A 23,495-nucleotide genomic window follows, 5' to 3' on the forward strand; every position below is an offset into this window, starting at 1 on the left:
GATAAATTACATGAGATCACTGTATAAGGTAGAAACATAATGGTGGGATGCAGCTACTTTAATTCAATTTTTTAAAAACATATTTTTACTGTATTATATGGTTTTTCTGCATTTTTTTTATATGGTAACATATACAATTTTAAATTATGCAGTATATATTAAATGTTTTTATGTACGTCTTCCTTTAAATGTTTATCTTAGTCTAACAGAAAGAGAGAGAGAGGTTAAACTCTCTTACTTGTTAGAAATGATCAACACTTTGTTGACTTGTTGATAGGTTGTGTAGAGAATATATACATACATACAACAGAAAGAGAGAGAGAGGTTAAACTCTCTTACTTGTTAGAAATGATCAACACTTTGTTGACTTGTTGATAGGTTGTGTAGAGAATATATACATACATTTGAAAAACTCAACAGCAATGTCTCTCTCCGGATATCATGACCCGGTTACTTAAAATCATCAACAGAACTTGTTGTGATCAATTTCATGTATGAACCCCCGTTGAAAGGAAGCAGATCTTACATGAAACAGCTCACAGCAATGAGAAAAAAATATGTATTTTGGGGTGAACTGTCGCTTTGAGTGAAGCAATCAAGTCCAATATGCTATATTTTCCTTTTGGATCATTTAAAAGGAAATACGTTAATTTGCTAGAATTTTCCACCATTTCTTTTTTAATCTGAGCTTTTCTGCTCGTGTGTTCCTGAAAAAAAAATTCAAGTTTACATATTTTACAAACTTTGCACCTTTCCTTCCAGACTCACAGAAGACATTACTCTGTGTTGTACTCCTTGTCATGAGAAAACTTAACCTAATGTGTAAAATCGGTGGAGTACCCCTTTAACTACAGTGTTCTCCAGATCTACTTGTGTTACTGTGTTCAAACAGCAGAGGGCAGCACACTCACAGTGCATGATGTCAGCTTTCCCCCCCTCTCATTATCACACTAACACAAAGGTCAATAAAACCCTGCGGTTCTTCCACCAAACACAACCAGCCTTGATGGAAACCCAGCAGCATTTTCACATCTTTGACCTCTTAATTTAAAGTGTGTTCTCAAGCAAACATGGTATTTATGTTGGAGTTCGACATGCATGAGTTGTTTTATGTAGAGAAGTAAAAATCTGACGCCAAGAATTATCTCTCATACTTAGCTTGTGCTGAGTAAAGAGAGAAATAAAGGAAGAAAGAAATGAAGCTGTGGTTTGGTGGAGCTGAGGAAAGGGGAAAGCACAGAGGTCGATGCAAGGAGGAAAGACAAGAGGAGTGATCACTGACGGAACAGAAATATGGTCAGCATTTTGCTGTGTCATCGTGCTGTTGTACTTTGTTTTATTACTTCCTCGTAGCAGCAAACAGACTTCAGCTCAATGCCTCTGCAAAAGATGAACACATAGGTGCATCTGCATAAAAACAAAGAAAGGCTAGCAGAATGGAAACTTCTCATTACATTTTGATTAAAAATCTGCATTTTTAATTCCAGCATTGCAGCTTCTAAAACAGATCTACTCTTTTCTTCACAGTAGAAGCTTCTTGTCACTAAAATATATCCCTCTGTTTTGTTGAGTGATACATGTTGGAGTCAGTTTACAATGGAGGAATGTAACCAAGTACATTTACTCAAGTACTGTACTTAAGTACAATTATGAAGTAAATGCACTTTACTTTTATTGGATTTTCATTTTGTGCTATAGGATCTGAATATTTTTTCCATCACTGTATTTTTTATTATTATTAATAATAATTCTAGTTTCTGCCACTTTTTACTTCTTCCCCATTACAGTTTAGAGGAAAAGTATGTTTTTTAATTCCACTATAAATAAAGATTTTACAGTTCATAAAACGTAAAGCATTGTTAATGCTTAAACAACCGAACAGCATAGAACTTTACAATAAAAGAAAACACCAGTAAAATAGTACACTAAAATAGTACACTATCAAGTTTTTCCCTCTTACAATATTCCTGACTAACTAAATGTTAATGTTCAGAGAAAAGCTCTTCACTGGGACTAAATTACTGTAAATTCATCTAGTTAAAGCAAACAGTCACAAAAGCACAGTAAAAAGGTGTGAAACATTTACAGCTGTGCACACAGGTGCTTGCAAACTCCTATAAATGTGCTCACCCCACCTTTAAAGAAATATTCCTAACAGAATGAATCATCGGATGTGAGTCACCTCCCAGAATATGTTTATTAGCAACAAGAGCACATCACTGTAAATGATTCTGGTGTCTTATTGTCCATAATTTCAGAACTTTATCGGTTTATTGCACAGGGATGAAGTTTAGGTTTGTGTAAATGAAGAGCCTTTACAGATAATAAAATAAAAAACAGAATAGGAGACTAATCTAGATATCTGACCACAAAAGAAAAAAAATTGGAGACAAATATAATCAAGTGAGGAAAAAAACATTCAATTGCATCAAAAGGAAAGAGAGTCTTATGCTCATTGATTACACAGTGAGATGGCAGCTTGATTCGAGGTTTCAAACTGGTCATGTGTCCAGTAGGATAACCAAAATCTTTCACAATATCTTGGATTTGCTGTTTAATCAGAAACAGAAACAATCTGCAGCAGTTGTGCAGAACATTGTGTGCAGCCGCCTCTCTCTCATGAAATGATACAACCTGTGCTTGCATCAAATCCGAAGCCATATTCATCATTTTGGTTTCCATGTTGTTGATGGGTGTGGTGTGAGATGTGTGGATAATTATGTTGCCCTAAGAACTTGAAAGTCACCTACATGACAGTGTCAGTGATATAAATAAAAAAAATGTACTGTGACTGCCAGAGGGCTGAAGACAAATGTTCTGATTACAGAATGTTCACATGAAGATTTGAATAAAGTTTGAAAGCAATCATGTACTGAAGTAATTAAGAACACTATATATGTCAAAAAGACATTCACATATAAGATCTGAACTCACGGTCCTATAATATAAGTTTAGTCTAAGAATAACCTGGAATTCCCCTCATATGAACTCAAGCACTACCTACATTACAGGTTATCAAATGATCATGGGAAGCTGCTGAACAAGCCTGCATGGGTTTTCGAAGAACTGGGAAAAAAGCCTGTTCAGCGTGGACATCTGCCAAGGGTGTGGCCTGTCACCTCTCCTTTTGTTTGAGATGTCCATGGACGAGATATCAAACAACATCTGAGGTGAGGAAGGAGAGGGCTGTCACTCCAAGTGGAGGGGTTTCTGTATTTCAGGGACAAAAAGATCAAACACAGGAGCAGAATGGAAATAAGCCCTTAAACTTTTGATTTTCTTCAACCTTAGAATTAATCTTTTCATTCATCAATTCATGTTTTTACTAAGCGAGTTCTGTTTGTTCAGTGACTGTCAGGCTGTTTAAACAAACTTATTCACTTAAGCCGACCAGTCAACACTTGTTGATTTAGATTTTTCAGTCGACCATTGAAAGAAACAATTAATCTTCATTTCCAATCCTGTGAAAATCATGTGTATCCACAACACCAGCATTTCATGCATTAAGAAAACAGCTCTGCTGTCAGCTTTGTGCAATGCATTCATTTTTTTAGGAGGTTTTTTGCAATCTATTGAAGGACATATAACCATTCAATTTAGAAAAAGAATAACACACGAAAATTTCACCCTACAAATTATTTGTATTATAAATTAAACCTAAAATAAAATGGATGCTAATTACTGTTGGAAGTGTTCAAATAAAACCAGATGCTTTCCTTCCTTCAATGTTAAATTATTTTCTTTTTCCTTTCGTGAGTAATCAAAAGTATTGGAAAGCGGTTACATAAACCAACGGCCACAATCTCCCCCAGCTTTGTTTGTTAGGAAACAGGTGTCTCTTACAACTTCTCCAAACAAGAAGTTGGACTTGCATTGATTTTCCTGAATGGCTGAATCTCTGATCACATGGACAAATAATTACTAAAGAAAGTTTGGTCTCATTTGATATTATAGTAAGAAAATGCAGCTTTTATTGTGGAAATGTGCTGCTGCATTTTTGCTGAATTGATGTTGAATGTTATTTGTATCGTTTCTGTTTTTTGGTTGATCTTATTTATACAGAAGATTAACGTGCCCAGATTGGCTCGTTTTTATTTATCGTATGTTACCTGTTTTGCTACCAAAAAATGTCTGTATTGCATTAAAATATTATCTTATTTATGACACTATATAATCTTAAAAAAAGTGTCCCTGAATAGTAATTCTATCGCACTAAACAGTGTGGTTTGTTGTACCATTGTCCTACATGGGTCTAATCTCATAACTTTCAAATAGGATGTAGTTTTAGCAGTTGATGAAGTGCCGTTTATATATCTCACTGTTCATGTTATTACAGGATTAACTAATTGTTGAAAGAAAAAATACTACCACCGTCAGCCAGGATGATTCATCAGGGCAGAACTCTAATGGACTGTTCCAGAGTCTGTTTTATTGTTCTCCATGAATCATCAATCAAACCTCTTAGAGAGTGTGTTGTGGATTTCCTCTCCGGTCCTGTGTGTGTGTGTGGGTGTGTGTTTATGTCTTTGTGTATGTGTATGTGTGTGTATGTGTGTTTCTTAATAGGAATCCGCTGCAGTGTGTTTTAGCTGTGTAACACTTATATAATCATTCCTGAATCAAGCCTTTTGGGCCGAGGCTCTGTTTCAGTTTTGAGGAATGCCGCTCGTAACTTGTTGCCATGTAACTTTCTGTACATGCGTACTGCTCGTACAGTGTCTTTGCTCCAGAGTTGCCGAGTCATGTTGAGGCATTAAATTCTCCTCCACCTCCTCCTCCTCCTCCACCTCCTCGACCGCAGCTTCTGGAAGTGTGCCGACGGCGACGCAGCAGCAGCAGCAGCAGCGACATCACAGCTCTTTATCACAGCATTTATCCTTCCACTGTGAAGAGTGGCTGATCTGCTGCTTACCTCACAGGACGGAAAAAGCTTCAACCAGCGACAGAGTGCGTGTGTGTGTGTGTGGGTGGGGTAAAGACCTCCTGGGGTCGTACCAGCGGTGCGGAAACTCCCCGTGTTCTCATGTGATCCGGAGTCTTAACAGCTGCCGTCGAAGTGCTGCTTTGGGTGAGTCAATCTACAGTAGTGTTTAACTCCAACGTGTCGCTTTCATGCGTAAAAGTGGACGCGCCCTTTGGTTTAAAAAAAAAAAAAAAAAAGAAAATCACTGTAATATTCAAACACTTTTGTTGTCGCGCGCGTAATAGTGTGATCTACGAGGATCGCTCGTGACATTTGTTGTGTTATTTCTTATCGCGGAGCAAACAGTGTTTCTGTGCTCGAGACGCAAGATATCCGGTAGTTTTGACTTTTGGCTGTCGACCAGGTTGTTTCCTCAGTAGTGCGCAGACTCGTAAAGGGGAATTGAAACTTCATTGTGTTTTTTTTTTTTTTTTTTTTTTTTTGTTTTTTTTTTATATACATGTGCTGTCATTCATATAACCAGAGTGAAAATGTTCTCAGTGATTTGTTGCGTTTCTCAAACAACCTTAATGAAAAATACATAAGGCTTAAGAGAGCTGATTCATCCAGCGTTGGTCAATTAATCAAATCCATCACAGAAATGTGCAGGAAACATTCATTGGAATTATTATCTTGTTCCAGCTTGCAGCTATTATTTCATTGCTCATATCATTGTCAACTCAGTCTTTTTGCTTTAAAAAAAAATAAAACAAGCAACTTTAAGATTGCTTTGGGAAGCTGTGACACTGTGTTCACCAATTCACAACTAACTCATCTTATTGAAAATAAAATATTCAAATGTTCATCCATAAAAAAGCAACAAATAACAGTTACTTGCAGCACTACATGGATGCAATTACGGCTGAAACTATTATCTCCATATTAACTAATCTTAGAATCTTTTTTTTGATGTCTCTTGTGATAAACAATAGTCAAGATGTCTATGATAATATAGAGCCTAAGATGATATCTTCACGTCTTGTTTTGTCTGACAATCCCTAAGAGAATCAGTTTACTATCATTTTAAGACAATGAAAAGCAGTTAATCAATCAACTATTTGAATAATCCTAGAATTATTTCAGCTCTAGGTACAATACAGATACGTAGTAACTCCCTGCTGTAAAATATAACATAATTCCTTATTAATGGCGAGGAGCAGATACCTTACAAATATACTGGAGCTGAAACAATTAGTTAATTATTCAAAACGTTTATTAACAGTTTTGCTAATTGACCAGTTGCTCTGATCAAACAAGTAATATATATGTCAACTTGGGTTACAGGAATTATTTTAACACATTTTATAGACAACACAATTCATTGATTATTCAAAAGAATCAGTGGCAGATGAATCATCAATGAAAATAATAATTTGTGAAACCATTGAATGTAACACACATGCAGCTAGAATATTAGCACTTTTTTTGTTTGCATTATCTGCCAATATATCAACACATCTGTTCAGCGTGTCCCCAAACGTTTCCGTGCGCACACGTTTTTTCCTCAGATAACGGAGGAAATGTATTTGTTTAGGGACTGTATATTTAGTGTTTCTGATATGGCGAGTTTGTGGTCAGGACGCAGCATTGGGCACTTTTAATTCTTCATTCTCAAGTGTATTTTAGGTCACAGTATTTAGTGTGCACGCACTTTGATGTAGTTCCTGACCATCGGAACGTCTTCAGTCATCAGAAACCTTTGACCCCAGTCAGCCACCGGGGCAGCCGGTGGATGACAAGGCAAAAGAGCTTGTGTCACTGCACTGTTACGAAACATTGAAAAGTCGTCTGGTCGTTACAGCTCAGCAGTTTTAGACAACATACTGTCAAAGGCTAAGTGAGAGAGTCTTCACTCCTCATACAAAAGCCCTGTGCGTTGTATGTCCAGGTCAAAGCTGACTGCAGGCTGACATGTTCCCAGAGTGCTGTCTACCATCTGCCAACAGAAAGAGTCTGTAAATAGTTAACTCTCCCTCTCTCTGCTTCTCTTATAAACTCTGCACTAAGCCAGGCTGTCAAAAGTAGAAATTTTATCTGGCGAATACCACAACTCTCCTTCCTGAAATCAAACACATTCTCATCAATGAAGCTGCAGTATACTATGAAATAAAGTGTGTCGAAACCAAACAGTAGCACCACCTGCAGTGCCAACAGTCAAGCTCTATTTCAAAACAAACAGTGATAGTTGAAATCAATATTCTGGTCAGGATTTGTGTTACAGTGTTCTCTCAGTGTTCCTGCAGAGTTGAGCAATGCTTTATATCAGGGGTGCCCAAATTCTTCCCTCTGGAGGGCCAAAATTTAATCGGGTGGAGGCTCGTGGGCCAAAATTGTAATTTTTCAGTATATTAGGTTAAATATGGGTATAAATAGCATGCGTGTGCAAAATCAACACTATCACAAGGTCATTTTGAAAAATGAATGACAATGTTTATTGTGCTTCACATTAATGTTAAAAAAATAATAAATAAATCATAAAATCTATCTTCTTTAAATTAGAAAAATAATTGAAAAAGTTTGCTGCTGTGTTTCTAGCTTCATTAGCAAGTTTGCCGCCTTTACCTTTCGGTCCTCGCCTGTGTATTTTGCGAACTGGTGAGAATGCATAGTTTCATAGTGACGACGAATGTTGTACTCCTTTAAAACAGCGACCTTCTGCTTACATACCAGGCATATTGCGTTGGAATCGACCTCGGTAAATAAATAATCATGTTCCCAACATTTTTTGAATTTGCGTTTGTCTGTGTGCCACTGCCGCTCCATCCTTGCGTCTCACTTACTCGCTGTCACGTGACTTCGGATTGGAGCGCAAGAGGATAGGAGCTCAACAGCGCCACCCTACCATCAATGTATCACAATGTTATTCTATGGTCAGGAATGGAAGTGCACCAATCAATAATATTCAATGAGTGCGAGCGCTGATGGTGGAAAACAATAATATATACAGTGGGTAAGGCGCGGGCCAAATAAAATCAGTCGCGGGCCAAGTTTGGCCCGCGGGCCCCAAATGGGGCTGCCCTGCTTTATATAGTAGCCAAGCTCTGCACACACTGTTTTTACACAGTAATGCACTGTTAACCCCCTTAAAGCCTGATCAGGAGAGGAAGGACAGGCTGATATTTCCAAGCACAATGGCCCTTTATGGAAAACTGAACTCCACTGTATTAATGACTCTCACTTTCCTTCTCTCACACCCTATCTTTTTCTTTAAATCTTCCTTTAGTGAAATCTAAGGTCATTTCACTCCTGGCTTCTTTCTCCTCTCTCCCACTTTGTTTTTCTCTCCCTAGCTCACTGTATGTTGCCCTCAAATTCTCTGTCCCTCCGCATCACTCTCCCTCCCTTTCCATCTCACACTTTTGGTCATATGACCAGCAAACAGGCCGACTGACTGTAGGGTGAGAGGTGAGGGAGCAGATTTGATCGTGCACTAACATCCGTGTGCTCGGCTCAGTAAAACGCAGCATGTGATAAATGCTAGCTGTGCAGAGAAACAACTGTCAGTGGCTGTAAGTATTGCCGTGGATCTTAAAGGGTCAGAGTAGTTTTGAGACTGGTAGGATCAGTTTGTCTCTGTCGTGCTTAAACATTGATCTACTGTTATTGAGTCTAAGGGACTGGACTGTAGTTAACAGGCCGCATAGCAGGAGTCTGTTCTTGCTCTCCGACTTCAGAGCTGATTTGTTCCGCCTCAAGCCGTAGCAGCGAGTGACACTGTGGAATGCAGATATTTCAGGTTTGCTGGATAGGGTTTGCTGTTGTTGTATAAAGAGACATGCAGAAAGGTTTACATTTGTGGAATGTGTATTTCTCCAGCATTGCAATTAATGAATTGGGAGCTTTTTTTGATCACTCAAATCAGGTCCATTTAACAGAACTGTTTATTTTAACTTACAAATGATAGTAGCAATTGCATGCTTTTATTGTTGGACAGTTTGTCTGCTGGACCTTTTGGACCTGCACATTTCTAGATTTTGGAACATGTGAGTGCTTAAAGATATAGACCGACTGAAATAACAGCATTTATTGAAAATAAAATATTCAAATGTTCATCCATAAAAAAGCAACAAATAACAGTTACTTGCAGCACTACATGGATGCAATTACAGCTGAAACTATTATCTCCATATTAACTAATCTTAGAATCTTTTTTTATTGTTGATTAATGAATTTGCAATAAAGAAATTCTAAAGATACAGTATTTTTAAAATTAAAATAAATAGTACAATTGCATTTGAAAATCACAGTTTTTTGATAACCATTTTGAGTGATCTATTAAATGTGCTAATCATATACAGTTTTAGTGTCTTCATCATTTGTTAATGTTGAGCAAACAGGAATTCAAGATGAAAACTTGGTCCTGTATCGTAAAAAATGAGATTTTCATGTCTTTTTTAATTATAAGACAGGTGTTAAATAAACACTGTGAATGTATCGAAACGCTCAATTAATGAAGAAATACACACAGCCCGTATTCAGAAATTGTGCCTTTAAACGAACAGTCAGGAGTTATGCAAAGTTGTGATATCACGATTATACAATATGCAGACCATTTCACAGACCACAGGACTCCGGTGGGACGAGAGGAGGATAACTCTGTGTTTACATCAGTGATGCTTGGTGCTCAAACATAGTCTGAGTTGATGGAAAATGTTTTCCTGATGCCAAATGTTTCCGGCCATGTAATCTGCCCGGAGAAATGTTTTTGATGCTGCTGTTTGCATTTCTCCTGATGCAAATCTACAAAAAAAAATCACTACAGGATCGCATTACTGTTTGTTTTTGTTGTTTTTTGTCTTGTTTTTGCTGTGTTGCAAATGGGCTTCAACTGCATTTCATTTTAATGTCAAAAAATTCCCAGTTTATTTCTGTCCCAGTTTATTTCTGGTTCCAATCAGCTGACAAGAAGTGAACAAGGTGTTGCCTAGCAATGCAATTCTGTTGTTGGCGTCAAGTGCACCATTTATACATATTTATATATGTACAGTAATTATCTCCTTCATGTACCTGATTGTAATGATAAAGAGAAGGAATCAACTTCAACGTTTTCTAATTTTAGGATTGTCAACAATAAATGCAGAAATACAACCCTTGAGATTTAATCAGAGATGCCATGAGGTGTTTGAAAACCTCCGGGTGTTTGTGTACTTGTGTGCTCTCCTATTATGACGTAGGGAGCTTAATTGTTATTGACGTGTTCTTTTCTTGACATTTACTAACCTAAGATAGATGGTCAAACAGGTTCCAGTCAGATGACACCAGCCTGCTCCGACACAAGAGAGTGGTTTTATGTCTTTACTTCTTTATTTCATATATTAAGTAGCAACATAGAAGTGAATGTGGTTCAGGGAAACAGTGGGGTGGTTGGTCAGCAACAGTTTCTGGTGTCTGGTAGGAATTCATTCATACCTTGAGTTGCTTTAAATAGCGTGAAGTTATATTCTGGATATGGTTGTCAGCCGGCTACAGTCAGTAGAGTCTTAGTCACACCTCTCTGTGACTCACACACTTTGAATTTGACAGTGTGCTGTTTGTTTGAGTTATTTGAAAGAAGAGAGGAAGGAAAAGAGAGTTGAAACTGATTACATTGCGGTGCTCTAATTTGGCAATTTTAAAGCTAGGATGGGTAATGTATTCTAGAAGAATATGTGTGATATATTTGTTAAAATGATCTTTACATCCCAACAACAATCAATAAGTCAAATAAGATAAACTAAGACAAACAAGAAAGAAAATACTGTATCTGTGGCTGCGGGAGGCCTGTGATATGCCCGTAACTTTATTCGGCCCGACTGAGGCTTCCTACCTACCAGCCTGCTTAACCTGTGCGTACTCTGCCCGTGCACTCGTTACTAGCTTGACAGCTGTGAGTGCTAACAATAGCCATGTTTGTTGTTAATTTCATGATGATATATTTACATACATATTAATACTTTTTGGGTTGTGGCTTTGGAGGGAGGCCTGAAGTGACTGTGGGCTCTCTGTGTTCCAGACTAGGCGATTTTCTCTCTAGATTTGGAGCTAGTGTTGCTACTTTATTTGGAGAAGAGTTAGCAACACTGGGCTGGGTTTTCAAGTTGGAAAAATTCTAAAATCTAGCTTCCTCTTGTTGGTTTCTCCAATGTTACCTACCCAACCTTTATCAAGAGTGAAAGAAATATGGCTATCTGCCCATGATTAGGATCAAAATTGAACAGGATCTTCCTTGGTTCATGCGACACCCTTCTAAGTTTCATGAAAATCAGGCCAATCGTTTTTCTGTAATCCTGCTGACAAACAGACAGATAGAATTATTATTTTTATGAAGGGACTGAACCAGCTCTTTGAGGTCCTGTAATCTAAGGATGTCAATTATTTTTAATATGGATGAATCTGGTTACTGGTTTGGTCTCAAAGATGATGACATTTTGCCATTACATTGTCCTAGAGCAAAAGGTGACATCATCAAATATCTGGTTTTGTCCGGCTAATAATCCAAAATCCAAAAATTATTCAATTTACGATAACATAAATTCTCCAATTTGAGAGCTTGGCATGATCAAATGTTATAAGTCATCTTTTAAATCAATTGGTTACTGGATTATGATAATAGTAAACATAATCTGCCAAATGAGCATATTAGAAATGTCACAATTTATTGAAAGAGTTCCTATTCTCCTTGTTCGTTCCTATATTTTATAGCTTATCTTAAGAAATAAAGTAACATAAAAATGGTAAAGCTTTAATTCCAGATCAACCATTTCCTTTGGCAAAAAGCTGGGGCATAAAGCACTTCAACATAATCTGCTTTTCTATTTCAGCTGCAAGGAAGTGAAACCTTGAGTGTGTGAGACAGTCACACATCAACACATTTATACACTGGGGGGAAAAACATCATATTCACATGAGAGTTTGATTCCATAACCTTTTTCTAAAACCTCTAAAAGTTTCTCATCTCTCTTAACTGAATCTGTTTTTGCTCTTTTTTTGCAGGTTAAGCATCACAACAGACAGGGGTTAAAGAAATCCCTGCCAGGACACATCCGATTGTGAAGTTACACACATTTGCCAACCACTTCTCCTTTTTTCCCCCTGACTCTGTGAAATGTCAAAGTGGATCCCTTTCAAACCCCTGAAACCTGTCAAATCTGGACCAACAGCGGTTTAATGATCATGGTTTGACTTTTGCTTTGGGAACTGTGTGATCTGGATTCAAAAGCTGCCAGTCATGTTGGAGCCTGGATCTGTTGACGAGGGAGTATTATGTGGTTCACCATCAGTCTGCCAGTTTGTTTACCAGTCGGATTGGTGCAGAGAAACATATGAGCTGAACGCATTTTATGTGGCAACTGACTTTTCCTGTGGACCGCTTGCTGTGCCGGCTGACCGTGGCCAGGATCTCCAGTCATGGATAGTATCGTTACGCCATTCACATCCCTAACTTCTTGGGAAATGTCTCCTTACTGAATAGACTTTTTTTGTGTTGAATTTGAGGCAAAATGAAGGAACTAAGGGCATCTTCTCACCGGAGCCTTTGCAAAGACAAAGGAATTTCATCTGTTGAAGGTCTGAGCCCGATGGGATAAGAACTGAAAACTCTGAACTGTACAACGCTGTCAGACTAAACAAGTAATTACTCAAAACAAAAAACAGAGTTTGTCTTTCCCAGAATGCATTGCCCGAGGAAGAAACGTCCCACACGCGACTCTGATTTCTCGGCTATTGCGGTTCCGTCGATGCATGGGTCCGGGTATCTTGACTACAAAGTGGAGACCCATGCATCCAAATCCATGGAGGTGATGGAGGAATTCAGACAGCAGGAGATGTTGTGTGACCTGGTGCTACATGTCACATACAAGGAAAAGACGGTGGACTTCAAGGTGAGGCACCTTCTAAATTCAATGCAGTTTGTGCCATTTTGTTGTAAAAGTCAAAAGTACATCAATAAATTGTATAGTGGTAAATCTGTAGATGCGGTGGCAAGTCACAGTGACCCGTGTCTGCTGCTCTTTCTGACATTGACAGCAGCAGCTAATTGACAAAATTTGGCATTAAATATTTACGGTCTGCAAATTAATAAAAAGTTTTCCATTGTTAAAAAAATCACTCCTTCTAAACTATGCCTGGGCTAATTGGATAAACTCAAATATCACAACATTTTAGACCAAATACCTTGATATTGCAACTATGTTGTAGGGTTGAATATTGCTTTCACAAAATATTTACACAATGAGATTTTTAATAAATAATCATCACTAATGTGCATGAAATGTCTAAATGGATAAGGCAAATACAAGAACAATTTGGTAAGTTCTGATAATTACATCACTTAACTGTAATGAAGCAATACCAAGCCCACAGGAAGAGCGCCGAGCTTTGAAGCAAGTTTGGCCAAACGGTGGAATCACATCTTATGGGTCCATCACCTGATGCCACAGGGCCCAAAAAATATTTTTCACATAGACTTACATTGGTTAAAAAGCGACTTTAAATCAACTTCTTGGTACAAAAACATTGATAGCCATTATTTAAATCATCACGTTGTAATATGCACCAATATTCGAATCCAGATTTATTTTCCCGCCTCCGTTCATTTGAAGGAGACTGAGAACGAGGCTGGACCGAGGGCTGGGAGACGGGATTAAAGAAAATTCTACTGAGCTTGCTCAATGGACCCTTTGGATGTGGAAGATCTTTGGGCCACTGACCAAGAGTTGGTATTCCACGATGTGGGAGTGAGAATGGGTTGCCTAGACCGTGTCTTATCCCGCTAACTTTAGCTAGCTAAGCAGCGTAAAATTATGTAACTTGTTTCACGATGTTAGTCTCGACAAAACTAAACTGCACCGATTCTTCCTGGGCTCCCAGAAATAGCTGTCAAAAGTAATTTTTCATTGAAAATATAGGTAAAAGTAGAAAATAGTACACTTAGGACAGCTTGCATTCAAACATCCACATATTGAAGGGAGATGCCATCGCGGTAATGGTGACTTGTTTACTTCAGGTACTTCTCCAGATTCATGGGAATTAAGTCTTTCTGTATAATCAAATAAATCTTTTTTGTTTTATAGGTGCACAGGGTGGTGCTGGCGTCCTGCAGCCCCTACTTCAGAGCCATGTTCACCAGTAGCTTCAAAGAGTGTCACGCCTCGGAGGTCACCCTGCAAGACGTCTGCCCTCAGGTGGTGGGAAGACTTATTGATTTTGCCTACACCTCCCACATCACAGTGGGCGAGAAGTGTGTGTTGCACCTTCTTTTGGCTGCTATGAGGTAAACATATAGTATTTAAACAGCGGCACAAATTATTATTTCTGTCACTCGTGTCATCTTGCAATATTTACCAGTTAAATGCAGGTGGAGAAAATACAGAGTGTAATGAACTTCACCTCTATTTACGTTCTTCTTTTTTAAGGTATCAGATGGAGGACGTGGCCAAGGCGTGCTGCGATTTCCTTACCAAGCACCTGGAGCCTGCCAACGTCATCGGCATCGCCCGCTTTGCTGAGGAGATCTGTTGCACAGAGCTGCACCAGCGGAGTCGGGAGTATATCAACACACACTTCAATGAGGTGAACGAAGAGGAAGTTCTCTTTTGAAATAGAGTCAAGATTTTATAAAAAGCTCATTTTATTATCGCTTGTTCTTTGTGTTAGGCAAGCATGCACAGTATAAAAAACACAGTATATTTATTGAGCAAGTAGAGGTGTTTTTCATTGAGAAATACACTCCAGACACATGGGGGGAAAAAAGGAAGAAACAACTGAAATGTTTTAGTGATGTTTAGCTTATTCAGTGACGCTGTATCATGTATGAAGATCAGGAGAAGGAGAATTTTCCTCCATGAGATCAGTGGTAATTTTTGTTATTGTCTGATTTCTTATTATTTTCCATTATTACCTACCAGCCTTTTTTCCATCTCCTCTGCCTTCTCTTAATATTGAAGTTACTCTGTTATGGTCAGCTCTGCTCTTAGATCCTAAACTGAGTTCTCCTGAGCTTTCCCTTTTGTTTTGCTTGCTGCCAGTCTGTTCTCCATCAACCTCAGCTCCTTCACTGTGGCTCTGGGTGCTCACAACTCAGCACTGAAACCAAAGGCCCTGACAGGCCTCGGGTCAGCAGCAAAGTTGTCTTTAGATCTTATATATGTTGATTTACTTTTTACAGACTGCACATAGCAGGCAATAAATCACCACAGAAGCTGCAGAACATTACAGTTTATATGCATTATTTAAAGCATATCTCACTGGTGTTGTGCTTTATATCTTGCTGTGTTCATTTGATGTGACAACTGTGGAAACAGCAGCTGCAGTGTTTAATTGCTACCAGAACCAAGTTTAGGTAATTTGGCTCTCTGGTTGCATCACTGCAGCGGTACTTTATGTTTACTTTTTGCCAGTACATTACACACATGTTCTCTCTTTCCCTGAAAATATTTTTTTTCGTGTTCTCCGTCCGGTCCCTTCTCATGAACATGATATCTTAAAAACGCCTGAAGGGAAATTCTTCAAATTTGGCACAAACCTCCATTTTCACTCAAGGCTGAACTGATTAGAATGTGCTGGTCAAAGGCCACTGTGACCTGACACAACACATTTTTGGCCCTAAGTCAAGAATTTATACGACAATTATGACAAATTCACACAAATGTCTAATAGAATAAAATGATAAGGTGATGACACTTTGGACAGACATGGATGTAAACTGCAACATGTGTGGTTGGCAGAGGCATGCAACCATGAGGCGGTACAGCTAGTTTCAATGATGTCAATGACCTTTGTAAGTGTGTGAATGCTCCCTCTGTGTCTTATCTCTAATTCCCGTTTGTAACGCCTATCTACCAACTCACATTAACCACTGAATAATAGTTTACCGCATAAGTAAATACAATCTGAAAACAGACTAAAATGTACATATTTAGTAGTCAGATGCCTTTATCTGACAATGCTCTTGTGTTTCTCTGTCTTAGGTGATTAAAGAAGACGAGTTCTTCAGCCTCTCTCACTGCCAGCTGCTAGAGCTCATCAGTCAGGACAGCCTCAAGGTGCTCTGTGAGTCTGAGGTGTGTGGCATTAAAATAACTAATTAAAACTTGACTGTCAGGCATGTTAAGAACATGCGTGCATGCCTTTTCTGAAACCCTGTTTTCAACTAATTTCTTTTATTTGTTTACAATTTTTGTTTCAATTTTTTTGGTGTATTGATGAAAGCATGATTTGAGCCAAAGCGTAAGACTTGTACTGCATATTGCAAGATGATTTGATTGTGGGTGTCTGTTGTTGAGACCAACAGAAACATACAGTAATTGGCAGTCAAATTGTGAATTTAGTCTGTGAAGTCAGAGAATGATTCTTTTGTTGTGTATTATCTTGTGTGTTCCACAACATTCATCTCATGCTTAAAAGGGTCAAACATGGTAAACAATTATATTAGTCCACGTTCTGACAACAGTGAATCTTGATGTACATAACAAACCACATATTGATATGGCTAAATTAATTCCTATCAGGTGTATAAGGCCTGTACAGACTGGGTCCGCTGGGATATGGAGGGCAGAGCCCAGTACCTGCATGCCCTCCTGAATGCGGTTCATATCTACGCCCTGCCTCCTAAGTTCCTAAAGAACCAGCTGCAGTCCTGCCCCATCCTCAGCAAGGTAAACCACAACCGTGCTTTATGTTTTTTATTTATTTTTGAGAAATGCATGACATTATTTTCAATACCCCTTTCAAATCCTTCTTTTATCTCCAGGCCAATTCCTGTAAGGACTTCCTGTCTAAAATCTTCCAGGATATGACTTTGAGGAAGCTGCCTCCTGCACCTAACCGTGGAACGCAGCTCATCTATGTAGCCGGCGGGTACTTATCTTAAGTTTCCTCAACAGCATTTTTTTGGTAGCGCACTTACTGTAAGACACTCTGTAGACCATAACACATATTTCTATACCTATCTCTGGTACTGATTCATAAAAAAGAATCTGATTACGAGACAACAGTTTCTGCTCACATTTTTATGACATGCATGTTAATGAATAAGTTTTCCTCGAAACCATAGACCATGTCGGTACAAAACATGCCATTTGCAGTAGCTGTGTTGTTGTTGTTGTTGTTGTTGTTGTTGTTGTTGTTGTTGTTTTTTCATGTTTGATGCTAAACATGGATCCAGAAAGTGTCTCAGTCTGCCACCCAGTGGCTGTTAAGAGGTGATGAAAGCCCTTCATACATACTGTAGTTCTGACTGGGCCATATGGCCAAAATCCTCTATAACGATAAAGGTAATTTAATTTCTCAATAACTATATATATCAGGAAATAGCATTCCTGGTCATTTTATAAATTAGTATCAAATAACCACACGGTTTTGTATAGTCTTGTGGGAATTAGATACTGGACAAATTAAAGTATTTTCTCATATAATACAACAAAAATAATGTGCAAAATAATGATTTTTCGCCAAAACTGAGTTAGTAATTTTCAATTACGACGTCATAATTGTTACATTGTTTAGTTTGATACCTCAATATTTGATTTAATCAATATTTGATTTAATCATGATATGATTCCATTCAAAGATGATAAATTATCACACTGAATTATTACCCAGCTCTAACTGTGGTGGCAAACTACATGGTGACTTATTTCCCACTGTCTTAAAGCACAGCAATAACCAAAGTGGTAAGCTTAAAACTACCATTAAGATGTTAATTTATTTTATTTATACAAGTCTTGAGTGCAATCCTTCGACAGCAGAACATTTGAATTGTAATTTGGTGATGTTATTCTGGTTAGGTTTTTTGGGAATAAAAAATTGCATCATTAATAGAAGTATTTTTTTTTATACGCCTGGTATAAAAGCACATGGGAATGAGTATTTCTTTTTTTCACATGAACCAAATTGCACCACTAAATTTCCAACCCCACCATGCACACACACACACACACACACACACACACACACACACACACACACACACACACACACACGTGTACGCGTACGCATATTTAGTCATTGGCCTTTTCTACTGTGTACTTATGTGTACCTTTTTTAAAGAATGCATCTCAAATCAGGAGCGCATTGAGAGTGAACATACAATTGTCTCTTGTTCAGATACCGACAGCATTCACTGGACACCATGGAGGCTTATGATCCCAGGAGGAATGTGTGGCTAAAACTGGCTGACATGGGGTCTGCATGCAGTGGTCTGGGGGCCTGTGCTCTGTTTGGACTCCTCTACACCGTAAGTTGCACCGGTTGTGTCACACCACCAATGAAATGTCGTTTTTTAGTTTTTAGTTTCTGAGTGACATTCAAAGACATGATTATATGTTATTGTGTAATATGATATGAGAAATACAAAGCTGGGAAACTAAATTCAAAGGCTGGTTTGGTTTTGTGCCACTGTACCGGCACAGTTCTGTCTACATTTGATATTTAATACTGTAATTACTTTACCCAAATTATTTTTCTTGCTTTTTTTTCTTCCACCTGTCAGTCCTGAATGGACTAATGTCTGTTTTGACAAGTTTCAACATCTCTGTTCAGGTTGGAGGAAGGAACCTGTCGCTTCAAAACAACACTGAGTCCAGCGCCCTGTGCTGCTACAACCCGATGACCAACCAGTGGAGCCAACGCGCCTCCCTCAGCATCCCCAGGAACAGGGTCGGGGTGGGCGTGGTGGACGGCTGCATCTACGCCGTCGGAGGCTCTCAGGGCTCCACACATCACAACACGGTGGAGAGGTGAGATGCGTGTGTGTGTGTGAGGATTTGTTTATTTAACTAGACACTCCAGATGTAATTTGATTTTAATGACATCTTATTTACTAGGATGAATGTAATGAGCACAGATTTCCTCCCCTTATACACGCGTTAAGTGCATTTACCTCAGTGTAAGTATGGATAATGACGCGAGACAGATGAAATGAATAGCTGCCATTCAACCTAAAGAGGAGTCAAGAAGTTTGCAGGTATTCCTCTCGGCCTAATTACAACACGGGATCTTTCAAAACATGTCGAGACACACTAGGCAGGAATGTTGATCTGGTTGGGAAGCTTTACATCTTTGCTGGTGCCACCGCAAAGCAGGGAGGCGTTTTTTAATGCTGTTGTAAATCAGTCGAATCAAGCCGAATGATGATGATGATGATGATGATTCCTTTGATGTGTAACCTCAATCCTTTTTTTATAATGAAGGGTATGTAGATTTCTAAAAGATGCTGATCACAAGAGAATTATTAGAACTCATCAGACGCCACTTGGAAGTCTTTTCACGAAACGCTGCTAAATATAATGAAAGCTGATAAAACAATTGAAATAATTTTTCATTAAACAAGATAAGAGCATTTATAGTAACAATGGTTGACAGAAAAGACTCCACTCTTGGGGATGTTTCCCAAAAGAATCCAAGCAACATGTAGGAGATTCAACAGGGAGCTATACCTCCTTGTTCAGGTCCGCTATATTGGGATTATGTATTGTCATTTATCACTGAAATTTGCCTTGCTGCATGTAGTCATTTCAGGGTTCCGAGCACTGGGTCAGCGTCAGCACATTGTGACTTGCATTTAGTTTTGTTTTTTTCTCAAGGGCACTTCGCCAGTGCTTGAGGGCAGGTGATGCAATATCAGCCACCCTCCTATCAGCAGTTTACAGCTGGAATACACCCAGTACCGAGAACTCATTTAATCATTAACATGCAGTCCAACCTGCCACATCACGACTCGGTCCTTTTATTGTTGTTATAAATCATCTTGTGCTTTTTCCAGTATTAGAAATACTAAACATTTGCATAAAAAAGGAATAGGCCAACATTTTGGGGGTTATGTTATTTTCTTTCTTGTGGTTAGTTAGATGAGAGGATAAATACCACTGTCATGTATGTCCGGTAAATGTGAAGCTATACAGCTAGGAGGTGGTTAGTTAAGCTTAGCATAAAGACCAAAGCCAAAACAGCTTGCCTGGCTTTGCACCTACCAACATATTATTTATTGTTTTTATCTGTTCAAAAAGCTTAACTTAGAGGTGTGGTTAGGCTGATTTATTTCCCTTTTGGAAAGAGCCAAGCAAGCTGTTTCCCCCTCAATCCAGTCTTTATGCTAAGCTAAGCTAAGCGTCTCCTGACTCTATTAAATGGACAGATACTGTATGGATGTGGTATGATGTATGTGGTAAGCAAATAAGCCTATTTGGAAATAAAATGTCATGCTATTCCTTTACAAAGATAAAATGTGCCTCCTGGACATTACTGCAGGCTACAATATTACTTAAAAAACCTGACACTGATCAATATAGGATCGAAACGTAGTGAATACAATTGTGGCATCGAGTAGTGTACAGGCGTTATATTTCTCGTTATGATTCTGTTCTGAAAGCCCAGCACCTATATGTATAATTAATCTTCTTTAAGATATTACTTTTTTAAAATGTGTTAAATAAGGGGTATAGTTTAACCTAATTTGACCCTTTAACCTCACTTTTTCTTTTCCAAAGACACCATGGGCATAGAGTGAAAACGAAACAATTTTAGTATTCAGAGTCTTCTGTTGGACGACAGAATCATGTTGACTTTCTTGTCTCTATCTGCTCTCAGTGCTGTTACAACCTCTTTGGCTTCAAATAAAGCTTGTCAATAGTTGCCAAACATGGTTTGCCAGTTTAACCTAATCCACTTAAAGTTGACTGGCTCATGTTGATTGAGAAAGTTGCTTTACACAGTCACTGCTGCCATCAAGTGCTGCAGCTCTGATACACCTATTTGATTATTGTAATTGATTAATATGTAACACCATTAGGAACTGTCAACAGATTATCACATTGACTGCGCGCACTGTTAAACTGCTTGTTTGGTTTTCCAGGTGGGATCCAGAGTCTAATCGCTGGTCCTCTGTTTGCCCGATGTCGGTGGCTCGTCTGGGTGCTGGAGTGGCGGCGTGCGGGGGCTCTGTACGTGGTGGGGGGATACGATGGGCAGAACCGCTGGAACACTGCTGAGAAATACCAGCCTGACACGAACACCTGGCAGCAGCTGGCACCCATGAGCACTATACGCAGTGGACTGGGTGAGTGAGTGTGTGTGTGTGTGTGTGTGTGTGTGTGTGTGGTGTGGTGTGTTTGTGTATACTCCTGTCTTTACGAGAGCCAGTCTGATTAAACAAATGATATATTATGTATTGATTAGTGAATTTAGATAAGCTGATAAGCAGTTTATGTTACCTTCAGATGGAGGAAGGCTAGCTATTTCCCCCTAGCTCCAGTCTTTATGCTAAACTAAGCTAACGGCTCCTGACTGTAGCTTCATATTTAACAGACATATATGAGTGTGATGTCAATCCTCTAATCCCACTTTCAGCAGGAAGTTGAATAAGATTAATTGTAAACAATTTATTTATGTTAAACTAAACTGACCGACATGTTAAATGCATATTTATTGAGTATTTGTCTTTTTGTCTAACTCAGAAAGAAAGGGAATAAGCAATTTTGCATTTCTTCCTCTCTGCCTGTCTTTATAGGTTTGGTGTGTGTGAACTCTCACCTGTACGCGATAGGAGGGTATGATGGGCGGAGCCAGCTGTGTTCTGTGGAGCGTTACAATATAACCAGGAACCAGTGGGAGCCCAGGGCCTCCATGCAGTACTGCCGCAGCGCACACGGAGTCGCAGTCCACCATGGATGCATCTTTGCCTTCGGTCAGTCACATCATTAATGAAATTATTAGAAACTGTTTTGGGAAGTGATAGTAGTACTCTTGCAAAAAATATATGATCATTGAGCTTATATGTACACTAATAAAGTCAACGTGTTTCATTTCATTAGGCACATTCAGAGCTTTTTAATGTATTTCTTTCTATTATATATTTTTTTATTATTTACTTTATTCCTTTTTCTGAATTTGTATTTATTTGTTCTTATTTCATTGTAACAATTTATCATATTTCTTTAACTTTAACTTTATTTTGTGTGTTGCTCCTGGTCATTTTTATATACATGTTATTTTTGATTAAGCTTGTAATGATTACTATTGATTGCCATTTTGCGTGCAATAACTACTTAGTACATGAACAGTTTCATGTGTGAAGTAACTGCCACAAACACTGAAGTTTTAATTGTATGAGTTAAAAGAAGATAATTTGGTAATCAGTCGATACTAGAAAAACCTTTAATGTCTTTGGTAGATATCACACGTCTGATGCAGGTTGGCCCAAGAAGATGTTTATGCATCTCGAAGCAATAAGACTTGTTAAGTAATTATATCATTCTGATTAATTAGTAGACAGTTGGGTCCGGAGGCTCAATGTGGCTCAATGGCTGAGTGTTATTTAATTGAATAGAGTAAAGCATGGATCAGATGTTAAGAGTAAACGGATGAGGAGAAGACAAATTAAATGTCAGATTGGACAGAAATAACAAACCTCATTAGTAAATATAATCAATAAAAAATCAAAAAGCTTAATTTGCGTCTTCAAAAATAATTTAATTAATACATTTATGAATGGAAAAAATCAACTGCTTAAAGACAGAATAATTGCACAGCACTGTTATTGGTTTATCAACAGCTCCATTGAACATGTTGTGTTTGTGGTTCATCCAGGAGGCTTCAACCAGCACGGCTTCCTGTCCAGTGTCGAGTGTTACTGTCCAGAAAGAAATGAATGGACGTGCGTCACCGAGATGCCCGTTGGACGCAGCGGCATGGGCGTCGCTGTTACCATGGAGCCCTGTCCCGGCAGCCTGCCAGAACAAGAGGAGGACGAGGATGGAGGCACATGAGGATGAGGACGAGATGGGTTGAAGTTTCAAGTGTTGAGTACAGTTCTAAGTGGTGCTGCTTTTCAAGAGAGGGTTAAGTGAAAAAAAAACATTCCAATATGAAAACTCCTCATACACCCCCGCTCTCATGGATCTCATTTGTAACGCCCCGTGGAGTACTGCAGACATATTCTGAATGGAAGAGGAAGAATATTTCTACAAAAATAGTAGCATAACAGTGACCTCGCAGTGAACAAGGTGCTACGGATATTTTTTTTAAAATAAATATCAAATCAAATAATGGTACTATTTGATTAAGTATTGCTAGTCCTTAGCTGTTTTTATTCTCTTAGTGTTACATGTTATTTGTAACTTTACAAAGTTAATGACCTTCAGTGTCCTGATTTCTAATTCCTCTGTGTTGAATCTCTACCTCTGTCTGATTTCTAAATCCTCTGTGTTGAATCTCTACCTCTGTCTCCGTCTAAATGAGCACTATTCTTATGTGTTTTGTTTTATTTTGTGCCAATATAGTTTCACCCAAAACTGCCATTTTGTTTGCATTCACCATATTTTATTTTGTTAAAATAAAGTTAATCTTATGTGTATTTCTGCACCACATTTTGTCATTTTTAATTCGCAATTTTCTTCAATGCACTGATGGTTAGTAAAGACAAATGTGTTTTTATTGACTTCTTGTGATCTCATTTACTAGGATGCGTCCTGACAAGTCTGTAGGCGCCAATATGTAACAGCACATGCACTACCACTAGATGGTGGGATGAGTCCAAAAACAGCTGCAACATGAAAAT

The 23,495-nt window shown here is 38.5% G+C and overlaps 1 protein-coding gene across 1 annotated transcript; it reads left to right on the top strand.

The window, feature by feature from the left end:
• The first annotated feature begins 4,722 nt into the window (after nt 1-4,722).
• Nucleotides 4,723-23,292, top strand: keap1a (kelch-like ECH-associated protein 1a). The gene is given in 13 exon segments (XM_054614099.1): nt 4,723-5,068; nt 11,936-12,822; nt 14,014-14,213; nt 14,356-14,512; nt 15,910-16,002; nt 16,450-16,596; nt 16,692-16,798; nt 18,047-18,176; nt 18,482-18,678; nt 20,793-20,876; nt 20,878-20,996; nt 21,447-21,623; nt 22,526-23,292. Coding segments are annotated over 12 exon segments (1,800 nt in total). The 5' UTR covers nt 4,723-5,068; nt 11,936-12,612; the 3' UTR covers nt 22,705-23,292.
• The last annotated feature ends 203 nt before the right edge of the window (nt 23,293-23,495 follow it).

Source organism: Anoplopoma fimbria, chromosome 15, assembly GCF_027596085.1.
Source record: "Anoplopoma fimbria isolate UVic2021 breed Golden Eagle Sablefish chromosome 15, Afim_UVic_2022, whole genome shotgun sequence".
Lineage (NCBI taxonomy): Eukaryota > Metazoa > Chordata > Actinopteri > Perciformes > Anoplopomatidae > Anoplopoma > Anoplopoma fimbria.